The sequence below is a fragment of the Eleutherodactylus coqui genome, chromosome 2, assembly GCF_035609145.1.
Source record: "Eleutherodactylus coqui strain aEleCoq1 chromosome 2, aEleCoq1.hap1, whole genome shotgun sequence".
In the NCBI taxonomy this organism is placed as follows: domain Eukaryota; kingdom Metazoa; phylum Chordata; class Amphibia; order Anura; family Eleutherodactylidae; genus Eleutherodactylus; species Eleutherodactylus coqui.
The window spans coordinates 22406976-22420021 of NC_089838.1; the positions used below are offsets into that span (position 1 = coordinate 22406976).

General features: G+C 46.6%; 1 protein-coding gene across 1 annotated transcript; it reads left to right on the forward strand.

The window, feature by feature from the left end:
* Positions 1–2043: 2043 nt before the first annotated feature.
* On the forward strand, positions 2044–12257 carry THG1L (tRNA-histidine guanylyltransferase 1 like). The gene is made up of 6 exons (XM_066590474.1): positions 2044–2474; positions 5662–5838; positions 7697–7866; positions 9216–9304; positions 11111–11218; positions 11937–12257. The coding sequence occupies exons 1-6, from the start codon at positions 2302–2304 to the stop codon at positions 12096–12098; spliced, it is 879 nt and encodes a 292-aa protein (XP_066446571.1). The 5' UTR covers positions 2044–2301; the 3' UTR covers positions 12099–12257.
* Positions 12258–13046: the final 789 nt, after the last annotated feature.

The following is a 13046-nucleotide window of genomic DNA, read 5'->3' on the forward strand; positions in this document are numbered from 1 at the left end:
ACTCTTGGGGACCTTTCACACGGGCCAGAATTAGTCCCCATGGACGTTTCTGGGACAACGTCATCCCTCAAAACCGCAAGAGTAAATTCTGCAGCGGCAAAGCTTTCTACTGCGGACATAAGGACATTTTGTGGAATTGTGGATTTCTAACCTACAGCAGGTGTAATATTCCAGTTAAAATCTGCACAGCAAAAAAATCCTGCAAGATATTCCCTAGAATGTATGCCAGCTAAACACAACATGGTCTGCACTAACTGACAAACTGCATGGGTGCTGCGGCCTGCGCACAATTTAGTTGCCTAAACCATTTTTGGTGCTACCACTTGTGTAAAAGTCGACCTATCAAAACACACTTATATTAAGTTTCATCGGAAGAGAAAATACAAAACCCCAGAATTGTGGGGCTTTGTTTTTATTGGGGTCACTGTCTCCAAGAAAAACATATATATATATATATATATATATATATATATATGCTCCTAAATACTCCCCATAGAAACCAAGTTCTCTTGGAAAGATAAAAACCCCATCAAAATCTGGCTGTGTCTTTCTGCATATTTGACCTGCAGACTGTTTTTGCTTTTTCTTCTTTTAATCTACAGTATGTCAATGTCTGCAGATTTCACCCCTTGCAAAGTAGCAGAGTGACAAACAGCAAAATTCGCACAAAACACAGACTTTGCAAAATTGCAGTAGATGAAAAACTGCAGGTGTGATTTCAGCCTCTACATGAATAGTAATTACAGTACAATAAAGGGGTAGTCCAGTTGGAAGATTCTATCCCCTAGCCCTGGGATAGTTAGCGGCTCAGTGGGTGAGACTCCCACCAACATTGAGAACACGGGTCTGATCTGTCCCCCCAAAAATGGAGCTGAGATCACACGGGCGTGCCGCTGCTCTATTATACTCACCGCGCCAAAAATTACTGTAGATATGGGATAACTTATTCCAACCCCAACTTTAGTTCCAGGGATAACAGGTGCTGTGATCGTTAATCCTAATCATGGTTTGCTTCTTTTTGAGCCCATACCGCTATGATGACTTCTTCCAGCTGCAACGCATCTCGGCTCATGGCTCCCTCTCTACCCCCAAATGAACTTTACCAACACCCCAAGATACTAGTATCTACAAAGGATAATATGGCCCTACTTACTAATAGTGACCCTATTCTGTTTTTTTTTTCCATTCTTCTCTTAGGCTGGGTTCACACAGGGCGGATTTGCCGCGGAAATTCCGTGTGGAATTTCACCGCAGCGAGTCCGCCTGCGGCCGCTAATCCCGGGATTAGCCAGCCACGTGGACGAGATTTCTCAGAAATCTCGTCCACATGGGACGGCCAATTCGCAGCGGTTAATCTGGCAGAAACCGCGGCTGCGGCGCGGCTTTGCCGACCGCAGCATGTCCATTCTTTTTTTCTTACCGCTGCGGCCGCGCACTCCTCTATGGGAGCGCCGGCCGCAGCGGAAGAGCAAGCAGCCGGGCCGCTTTAAAGCCGCCGCGGGTTTTTCTGCGGCAGTTCTCCCGGATATTTCACGGTTTTTGCTGCGGCCAAACCGCGGGATTTCCGGCGAGAATCCGCCCCGTGGGAACCTAGCCTTAGAGTTAAGGGATGGGTTTTTTGTATCCCAGCAATGATCCCTTTTCCACAGGATACAGGGTAACATTGTTCGGAGGGGGTCCCACTGCTTGGATCCCCACTGGTCCTGACATTGTGTCCTCAATGTCCCAAAGTTCTGTCAAGTGGCTGCGCTACCATACAAGTGACTTCAATGGGATCAAGCACTCTGCCATCTCCGCCACGCCTGTTGTACAGTGCCAACAATGTTAAAACACGGCATATCTGCCTTCTTCAAGATTTAGAATGTGCGCAATTTACCATCCAACATAAATACCAGGTGCCCTTTGTGCTCTGAGTCAGTACGATTACGGGGGGGCACTTTTTGCATTGCTGCAATGCTATGCTTTCATGGTGTATTCTGAGAACCATAACTTTTATTTCCCGCCTCCAGTGCACCCCTAGAGGTATCCCACAGCCCCCAGGGTTTCAACTGACAGTGCAGCTGCTCGCTTTGAGCCTCCTGCTACAGGTTACAGCTACTCTACAGCTCTACAAACAATGGTCTGCTTCACAGCCCGCCTCTGAGAGTCAGGTGACTGGAGAAAGTCACCTGACCTTCTGACGTCATAGCTCCTTGCAGTAACTCCACTCTAAGCCTCTTCCGTCCTCCAAACCATAGAGTACGCTAGACGCTTGTGTACCTGTTACCATAGAGACGGCTTTTAGAGCTTCCGCTTCCGGTAATGCTGACACGTGGTTTGTGTATACTGAAGGGTTTGAGCTTCCATGCTCATATCCAGCTGAGGAGGGGGATGGCGAAAAGCAAGTTCGAGTACGTGAGAGACTTTGAGGTGCAAGACACGTGTTTACAGAACTGCTGGGTGGTGGTGAGGGTGGACGGAAGGAACTTCCACAGGTGAGGTCATGTGACTTGTCAGACACACGTGTGTACATCCTATGTGGTGGTGATGCTCTGTGATGACTACTAAAGAAGAATTACAGGAATTATGATGTTTTTTTTCCAGCACCCCCCCGTAATCTGCAAGGAAGATAGTTATGTATTCATCATAACTCCACTTAAAGGGGTTTTATGTCTTTTTTTTAATGTTGCACTGATGATCTGTTGTGTGAGACACCCCCCCCCCCCCCCCCCCCCCACTGATCAACTTCTTGGGGTGCTCGTTGGCACTAGCAAGACATACATGATACATTGCTCTGACCACCGTGTAGTGGCCAGTGCTAGTAATTGCAGGCACAACTCCAGAAAAATCAATGAGAGCTACACCTGCAATTACCAGCGCTGGCGACTACTCAGGGATCAGAGCGATCGGCTTCCGCTGTGTACCCCATATTTTACCGGTGACAACTGGTGCCCAAACAGCTGATCAGCCAGGGTCCGAGCGTCAGACCCCAACACATCGAGTAGTGATGACCTATTCCGAGCTTAGGTCATCGGTGAAAATAACCTGCAAAACTCCTTCAAGTCCCCTTTGTACTTCACTGCAGCTTCACCTCCCACGGCGGCCGCCATTAAGTGAGGCTATATTACTGTGAGTGAAGTACAATTTTGTTGTTGAGCCTCCTAATGATCTCCGTAGGCCCCTTCACAGGAGCGTATGTGTATTTGCACACACATGGGCGCAGCGGTTTTTGTGCGAACATAAGCGCAGTATTTTTGTGGGATGAACGAGGCTTTTTTTTTTGAGTATCATCGTATTTTACTGTACTTTTTGCGCCCACAAGGAATGTTCATTTGCGCATGGTGAGCATTCGACACGCCTGTTTAAATGACTAATTAGTCAAGAGAGTTCCAGATGGTATGTTTTTCCAGTGGCATTACACAGTGTGTCACGCATCTCCTAACGTATTGTTCTGGTTTTGTTCTCTCCTTCTAATTGCGTTACTACTTGTTTGTATATTGTTCAATTTTATATATCTAAGGCCGGTCACACATCTACGTTGGAACCTCTGGTCAGAGGTTTACGTCGCAGACACGGTGATATACCCGCGTGTTGCATGGCGATTTTATGAATATCAGTCCAGGAATATACAAAGTGGGACACAAAAACGAGTCCAGCACCGCACTGTTATGGAAGCTGTCCAAAAGAAAATCTGTATACAAATATATATATATTAGTGTGTGTGTATACAACACATGGGCATATCACCTAGTATGAAATTATGGTAGAGTGCATATCATGTCCTGTTTTATGACATAGGACCTTGGTTGACATCAAGAAGACTTTGATTCTATGTTTACAGTCAAATCCTATTGTTTTATATAAAAAGTGCCACTAGATGGCGCCTAAATACTACTAATTATTAGAGATGAGCGAGTATACTCGCTCATCTCTAAAGATTAGGGGGCCGGGGCGGGTGACAGGTGAGTTGCGGGGGGGAGAGAGAGATCTCCCCTCCGTTCCTCCCCGCTCTCCCCACCCACCGCCGGCCCCCCGAATCTTTAGAGACGAGCGGGGAGATACTCGGCTAAGGCACTACTCGCTCGAGTAATGTGCCTTAGTGAGTATACTCGCTCATCTCTACTAATTATGCCCCTAGTTGAGATACTAATAGAGATCGGTGGGCTGGCTCCATGATTGCTTTGGGCTTCCGGTGTGCACAATGAGCTTGTACGCCGGAGTACAATCTCCCACATAGCGCCAATATAAAACCTAGATGTAAAATACCCACTTTATTTAAAAACCTCACAGATGTAAATATCTATGTTAGGCTTGAGGAAGAGGGAACTTGTATCACCGAAATGCTTTGCCACTTTCTGTTGTTTACCATGTGCTGCTGTACTTCTTTCTAATGGACCGATTAAAGCTGCATAAGGATTAATACTCTAAGGGTCCGGGAGTTACTGCCAATATCCGCCAGCTATCCAGGATTGGGGGGGCTGGTGGGACACTGGCGATTTCACCTCCACCCCATCTGAGTAAGTTGATATCTGTAATCGCTTTACTTTAAAACTCTTCTGGATCTCTACAATATCCCCTGAGCGTATCCTGAATCTATAGTTCAGCAGTACCGAGGCCCGCAGGATCTTATGTCTCTCCAAGGTTGGATAATGAAGCCGGTGGGGGATTGAGAGATCCCTAAGTGGATTGTCAAGGCTTTCCTGGCCCATAGGTGTACAGGGGGGTTACTGAACCTAATCATTTGGTTCCCTCTTGTTTACACCATGTGAGTTGGGTGTGTGGATGTATATTTGCATGTGTGTATGTGTAATATATAATAAATATCATCCTTTGCCAATTACCATTTCTGACCTTTTTATTGATACTTCTATGAACAGAACGAGAGGTATGTGCCCACATGTCCATAAATGCTCTACCAAGCGCTGTGGGGTGTTTACAATTGGAGGCATACAGTATCTTCTCCTTACAGACCCTTTAATTCCATCTCTCCAATGCCGTATACTTGAGGCCCTCGCGTGTCTCCCATGCACCTCTCTGTTCTCCATCACCGTCTCCCACTTCGTATAGAACTGCATGTATTCATTCTTACCGGATAGAGGACACGGAGGATGAACTGGCGCACATCGCAGGCAGGCAAGTATAAACGTTCTCTATTATGGATGGAGACCGGAATCAATGCGTTTTAGGAATGCACTGGACCCTTCATCGGAAAACTCACCGATCTCGTGATCGCCTGAGAAAGGGACCGGTGCGGTCTTGAAACACGTTGATTCCTGTATCCATCCTAGTAAAGGTTTATACTTGCCTGTCCATAATGTGCGCCAGTTCATCCTCTGTGCCCTCTATCTGATTGGCAGACATGTTTTGTGGGATTTAGCGAGCGCAGCAGGTAGCAACCACACCGCGAGGAGAACCTCTATTGCTGTTACCAGGTGAGCAGCTCCATTGATTGATCGCTTACATTGTTGCAACCGGTCCGTCTTTACATATAGCGCCATTGTACTCTTGTGTCTTGCATGTATCCATTCTTCCCATTCTGATGAGAACATGGAAGCTGTGGCCTGGAGCATCATCTTGGATTTCTTTCCTCTCTGCTAGGTTAGGTGTTTTCTGCTTCTTTGCATATTTCTTCCATTCTTGACATTTTCTCATCCTTGCGCCATTCTATCTTTCTTCAAACAGATTCTCGGACCAGCACAACTTCACCAAACCCAATGATGCCCGAGCCTTGCTGCTCATGAACCACTGCGCCAAGAGTGTGATGGAGGAAATAAAAGACATCTGCCTGGCATACGGGCAGAGTGATGAATATAGTTTTGTCTTCCACCGGAAATCAAACTGGTATAAGAGACGAGCTAGGTGAGCGAGCGTCTGACTCTGCTACCTTCTATCATATACTCTCTTTATATAAATTGATGCGCTAAAACTCCTGGTGATCAGCCGTTATCTGCAGGGTAAACATGCTGTAGGGGAAATGCAATATTGGGGTCCTTTACACTGGATAGTTGTCAGACGCAGGAGCGCGCAATAGTCGTTCCAGCAATAATCGCTCTTGTGCTTGCACACAGGAGAGACCATTGCTCAGTGAATGGAGGCAGAGCGGGGCTGGGGATCGTTCCGGCCGCCCGCCTCCACTCATAGTAAACAGGCAGTCACTCATAGATGAATGACTACCTGTTTACACGGGCCAATGGCCGTTCAGTTTATATGCCGGTAGAAACTGAATGACACACGAGAAGTGAATGAATTATGGTTCAGTCGCTGCAAGCATTTATGATGATTGCCATTCAGGTTTCCACAATACAGCGATAATCTGAACTACTGTCCCGTATGAAAGGGTCTTTATACTGCACTGAGTCAGATCAATTCACAGTCATGTAATACATGACTAAGCGGGGTTCTCCACAGCAGGAGCCTCTCTTAGTGGCTCTTCACTCTTGCCAAAGGGAAAGGCCGATCCAGGAACCTTCCCTCTATGGTGCCTATATGCCCTTTGATGTCTCAGTAAAACATTGGTGGTATATGGCCAGGGTATATCTTCAAAGTTCTGTGGTGGTCCGACCCCTGCAGGAGCCGAGGGGTTATGTTGCTTTCACATTTATAGCACCTCCATAGCAGTATGCCATCAGTGTTTTAAAGGGGTTTTCCAATCCTTGTGCTCACTGGGGGGGTTTATCTCTGTTACTCCACCCATCGTGAGAATGAAAAGGATGTGGCACTGGTGTAGTTCTGTGCCCCCTTCTAGGTTTTCCTGCGCAGCAGCGCTCCCGATCGCCTGATTGTGCAAGGAACTGCAGCTAGTCTGATCCATTTGAATGGGATCTTGCTTCAGTTCCCACGATACAGCAGGTGACTAGACGCCAAGGGAGGGCGCAGCACTACACCAGCTCACCAACCATTCTCAGGATTGTGCAGATCTTAGAATTTGGATCCCTACTTGGTCATAAATTAATGAAAGGTTCTAATGATATTTTAATCACCTTATGGCTTCGATTGCAACATTATTTTATGAGGCAAAAACGGCTAGGCACAGCTATGCTTTTTTTCTTTCCATAGTTCCCATGGCAGTCAATGGAGGCTACGGAAGCGGTGTAGCGCTTTTTGCCTAACTCCTATCAACTTTTATGGGAATTAAAGCGTTCCTCCGGGCCTGGACAAACAAAGATAGTTGCACCGCTTCTCTACCTGATGCACATTGTGCATTAGTATGCATCAGTAGTCTAAGACCCTGCATCTTACTGTGACTGGCCAGCATTGCTTATGGGGGCAGCACTGGCCAATCAAAGCAGGTGTAGTGTCTTAGACTTATGATACATACCATGGTAATACACAGTGTGCATCAGGTAGGCAGAGAAGTGGTGCAGCATCCCTGTTTGTTGAGGACCAGATGGTTACTGCAAGGAAACAACTTGGTGCAGTCCACTCGGCTCTTTTCGGAATCTGGCCACCCCCTACGGCGGGGGCAGGGGGACCACGACAAGAGATGGGTGCAGGTCTAAGAGCTGGATATATTGTAAAAAATTCAGAGTTTTAAGTAAGATAGTTTGAGCTGTTCTATTAAGGGGAAGCTCACTGTATAATGACTCCTACATTGTGTAATGCGACACTCTGGACTAAATCCATCCATTATATTACTGTATATTGACTCCAAGCGGCCGTCGGCTCAGAATTGTTACAACTGATCTCCCTTTTTTTTTTTCTCCTTTCCATTTGCAAGCAAGTTTATGACGCACGTGGTTTCACAGTTCGCCTCCAGCTACGTCTTCTACTGGAATGAGTTCTTCCCGGAGCAGCCGATCCTTTATCCTCCAGGGTTCGATGGAAGAGTTGTGCTGTATCCCAGCGAGCAGAACCTGAAGGACTACCTCAGCTGGAGACAAGCGGACTGTAAGGGTCCAGTGCAAGGAGAACTGGGCTCCATTCTTTACTGTGTCACCTAGTGATTGCTGAGACACGTGACAGCCTATCAGAAGAGCTTAAGAGGGGTTCTACAACCATGTCCTGGATAGGAGGATTCATGGCACTTGATAATTCATTTAGCCCCTAAAGGGGTTGTCTGTTACCGGACAATATTCTCTCTTGTTAAAATAACAAAATTGGCTGTACTTGCCTGTCGCTGCTATCCACCGCTGTAGTCCCGCTGTCCTCCCAGTGTTTGTTGATGATGTTGTCATGGGATGTAGCATCACCACTCATTCTCCTGGTATCGGCGCTCACATCCTGGATGCTATGATGCCTGGAGTTTAGAATGCAGCGGTTACATGATATATCCAGTGACCTGATCTGCAACAACATACATCATACTGCGGGGCTACAATGCCCACTACCAGGTCACCTGACTGGCAGCGCTTAGTAGCACTTGCCGGGTGAGGGATGTGTGCTGCAGTGAGGGCTCAGTATGAGTCAAGTCAGCTGCGGATCCACAGCTGTATACCGGTCAAGGTCCGAACCATTTTTATTTTGACACTTATTTATGTGGAAATGCTGCACATATTTTTTTGGAAACTTCCGCTTTGGAAGATCCGCATCATTTCCGATATGTGTGAATGCACACTTAAGCTGTTACAGGCTCTGATTTCCATAAGGCCCGATTCCGAGAAGTGTATTATGGGTGCAGATATGCAATTATATTGACCCCAGAATACAATTAACATGCCATTTTTGCTGTGCATATTAAAAATAAGACCCCCCCCCCCCCCATTCCTAAATGGCAAAATTGAGGGATCTTTTTTCTATTACATTACATGGTACATTAAGTGGTACCATTGAAAAATACTATTTGTCCCACACAAAAAAAAAACAGCCCTCAGATGGCCATGTCAGTGGAAAAAATAATGAAGTTCTGATTTTTTTTGAAAGCAGAGAGGGAAAAAAAAATTGCTGTATCATTAAGGGGTTAAAGTCCATACTCGAAGTGACTCCTGTGTTGCAGAAACCAAAATGGACTCTCTGCTTCTCTGAGCACTTGAGGTGTATTGGTAGTCTAAGACAGTACATGCTGCTTGATTGGCTAGCGCTGCTCATGTGAGTAGCGATGACCAATCAGAGCAGCGTCTAGTGGATTGTGTATTGGCGATGCATGTGTGTGTAGTCTATCCGGTAAACAGAGAAGCGGTGCAGCCACCTTTTGGGTTTTTTTGGGACCAGTGGGTCGCTGTAAGTGATTTATTAGCCCCGTTTTGCTCCGTTAGACGGCACTTCTGTCGAGATTGATTCCTTTTGTTCTACTTCTGTAGGTCACATCAACAACTTGTACAACACAGTATTTTGGGCTCTGGTACAGAAGAGCGGGCTGACCCCAGCACAGGCTCAGGACCGGCTAAAGGTAAGAGATCAAAATTTCCTAATAGTTACAAAATATATTGCTTATAATCTATTATTTAAAGGTTTTTTCCAGGAAAATCCTATTGATGACTTATCCTGAGGGTAGGTCATCAGTAGTTGACCGCGGGGACCCACCGCTCAGGATCCCTACCTAGCAAACAGCTGATCGTCCAACCCGCTGTCAATGCAGCAAGGCCAGACGTCTTTATCGGAGTCAGAGGCAGAAACTTCTGAAATCAATGGGAGCGCTGCCTCCTCTTACACTCCTGTGTCTGCCCCCTTGTTCGAGCCGGAAGTGTAATATGAGGCTTCAGCTTCATGGATTGCAATGGGAGCGATGCCCTCTATGATGCTTTCGTCTCTGACCCCAAGTGCCAAGTAGTGGATACCCGATGTTCAACTATGGATGAGCTATCTTGAGGATTTATAGTGCATATTTTAAGCCTTGAAGGGTTCAAATCCGCATCAGATCTGCTATGAAAACCGCATCACTAACCCTCAAAAATCGCCGGAAAAAAAGACGCAATTTTGCCGTGATTTTCTCGCAGCGAAACTGCAATCACCTGTGTGAAGGAGCCCTGAGAGTGATAGATCTGATTTATCAAAACTGTCTTAGGCCTCCCTCACACAGGGTGTTTGCAGAAACGCAGCGTTTTTCAACGCTGCGTTTACTGCAGATTCCGCCCCGTTTCAGCAGCGATGGCATACTCTATGCCAGCGTTTTGGCTGCGTTTTCAGCTCGGCTGAAAACGCAGCCAAGGATGCTGAAAAGAAAAAAAACCCAAAACAATACTCACCTAGCCGCTGCGGTCCGGGTCACGGCCGCTGGTCTCTGCCGCTGATCCGGGCTTCCTCTGCACTCACAAGTCTGTTGCCATAGGCCAGGTTTGAGAACCCCGCCTCCAGCAATAGAGTGCTGTGATTGGTTGTCGGCGCTTGCCCGATGCCCAATCACAGCCATTCATTGACTGTCTCAGCCAATCAGGTAGTATTACTTTCTTTTTTTTCCCTCTAGCCTAGGACTGATTTTCGGGGTAGGGCTTATATTGCAAGCCCTCACCCCGAAAATCGGCGAGCGGTTAACGCTGCCAAAAACGCAGCACCAAGTGTTGCCGCGTTTTCAGCAGTGCTGAAACCACTGCCCATTCACGTCAATGGGCGACGCAGGGCTGAAAACGCCCAAAAATAGAACTTGCATCGCTGTCAAAGCGCAGTGTTGGAAGGCGCTGCGTTTTCAGCCCTGTGTGAGCAGCCCCATTGAAATGAAGGGGAGTGTTGTACAGCGTTTAGCGCTGGGCTGAAAAGGCAGCGCTAAACGCTGTATAAAACGCCCTGTGTGAGGGAGGCCTTACATAAACTAGTTTTGTTGGCCATAGCAGCCAATCACAGTGCAGCTTTGATATTTTCAGAGAGCTGTAAGAGGTGGAAGCCGAATATTTGCTTGCCAGGGGTAACAATGTCATAAACTTATGATTGCAGAAGAAAGCTTGTTACACCAAAGCTCCATTCACATCTGCATTGTGGCCTCCAATTATAACGGCAGCGATGACTTAGAGCCTAGTCCGCTACAGATGTGAACATGGCTGTAGAGCATTACATTGCCTTTAGATACTGCTGAATGCGTGTGAAGCAGGTAGTCGCCATGTAATACCAGCCTAGCTGTCTGACTTCTATGTTTAGGTGGTGTATGGGAGATGAGGCCTCTGTCCTTTGTATATGACCCAGTGCTGCATGCATTCGCTTTAAATGATTGCATCTATTGCATGCAGCAGCCTCTCATGTTCATGGTGGCTTATATTCCCCACAGGGCACACTTTCCGGAGATAAGAATGAAATATTGTTTTCTGAGTTCAATATCAACTACAACAACGAGCCAGTAATGTACAGAAAAGGGTCCGTCATTCTATGGAATAAGGTAAGGTTGTGGTACAGAAGTGTGTGGAAGGCTGGGTCCTCCAAATGCACTGTTCGCTTGTGGTAAATGTTATATCTACTCTCGGGCTCTGTTCACACTGGCATTTAGGAGTCTGTCAAGCATCCCAGTATTTGTTTTACAGCAAGAATATATCAGTCTGCAATGCCATTCTGGCAGTCAAGGGATTAGGACTCGCTGCATATTTTTATGGCAAAGGACGTACATGTATGGCCTCCAGCGGCGCACTTTGTTTAAAACAGGCCTAGGAGACAAGCCCACTCTATACACAGTGGGTGCCGACCCGTTGCGGGTTTTGAAGCAGCGGTTCTCCCGTCGTAAATGTCGCAGTTTTTCGCTGCGGCCAAACCGTGACATTTCCGTCCTGAATCCGCGCCGTGTGACCGTGGCCTTAGAGTGCATTCACACGTCGCTGATTTGCTGCAGATTTTAGTGCAGATCCGCAACAGATTTCATTCCTTCAATTTGAATTTAATTTAAAGGGTGAAACCTGCTGCAGATCTGCAGCAAATCAGCGACGTGTGAATACAGCCTTACCGGAGAATCTATGTGCCCACTCTCTGGAGCCGTAATGTTGGCCATATTGATTGTCACCGACCTTTAACACAATTGAGTAATGGCTAAATAAAAACTTTTTTTTTTTTTTTTTTTACTAAAGGCTCCATTAATTTTGTCCTTTCTCAAACTTCTCAATCTGCAGGTCAATGAGATTAGTAAGAAGGTAATAAAGTTACCGCACGAGGCAGAGGAGAAGGAAGTGGAGGTGTGTCGGGTGCGGAATCAGCCGGTCGTCCTGCACTGCGATATCATCAATGACGCGTTTTGGGAGGAGCATCCAAACATTCTATCTGCAGAGAGTTGATGATTTTATGGTCTGCCTCTTCCTGACACACTATCCAACGCATGGAGTATGGACCAAAGATGTTCTTAGGTGGCTCTTTTAATGCTAAAAACTATTTAATTTTTTTTTGATTGTTAAATATATATTTAAACCCGAAACAATAAAATGTTTTACAGTAAATTATATGTATTTCATTTTGAGATGGTTGTTGGCCTCCGTATATGCAGTGGATCTCCACCACAAACACAGGTGGGTGTCCAGTAATGGCTGGCAACTGGAGCTGCCATTATTTCATTTAACCCTTTCCAATCCAGTTTGTATCCTGGTTTTCCTAGGGAGCTTACTCTTTTTCTGTCGTTATACAACAGCGCTATCTGCTGGCTAAATCCAGCACTGCATGAGGTGACACGTTGGATAGGCTCCAACAGCAGAGAGGCTGGCAATATATAGTAAGAGAACCCCGACAATTGTCTTCCAACATCAGAGCTGTACAGCCTTAAATCATAATGTCTTTAGACGTCAGACAGTGGATTGGAAAGGGTTAACAAATCCAGGTGCTACCTTGCAATCAGCAGAGATCCGCCTTTGTCTGTATGGAGATCCACAGCCTTTAGGCCGGGCTCACACGGGCGGATTTGTATTGCAGATTTCGTAATCTCCATCCGCACGGACAATCCGTGATAAAATGCGGTCATTGAAACCATACACTTACGCTTTTTCATTCACACTTGCGGATACAAATCGCAGCGTGCTCTATTTTGCTGCGGACGGCCTCCATTGATGTCAGTAGAGGCCGTCCGACCCGCAGCCCATATGCTAAGCGATGGCGTGGGTAATCCAAAAAAACCACAGTAAATGGAGGTATGCCAGATCACCGGCCAGGCTCACAGCCAGAAACCACTGCAGGGCTCCCACATGAGGAATCCGACCCGCTCGGCCTTACAAGGCCATGGTGACCTGATTGGGAGA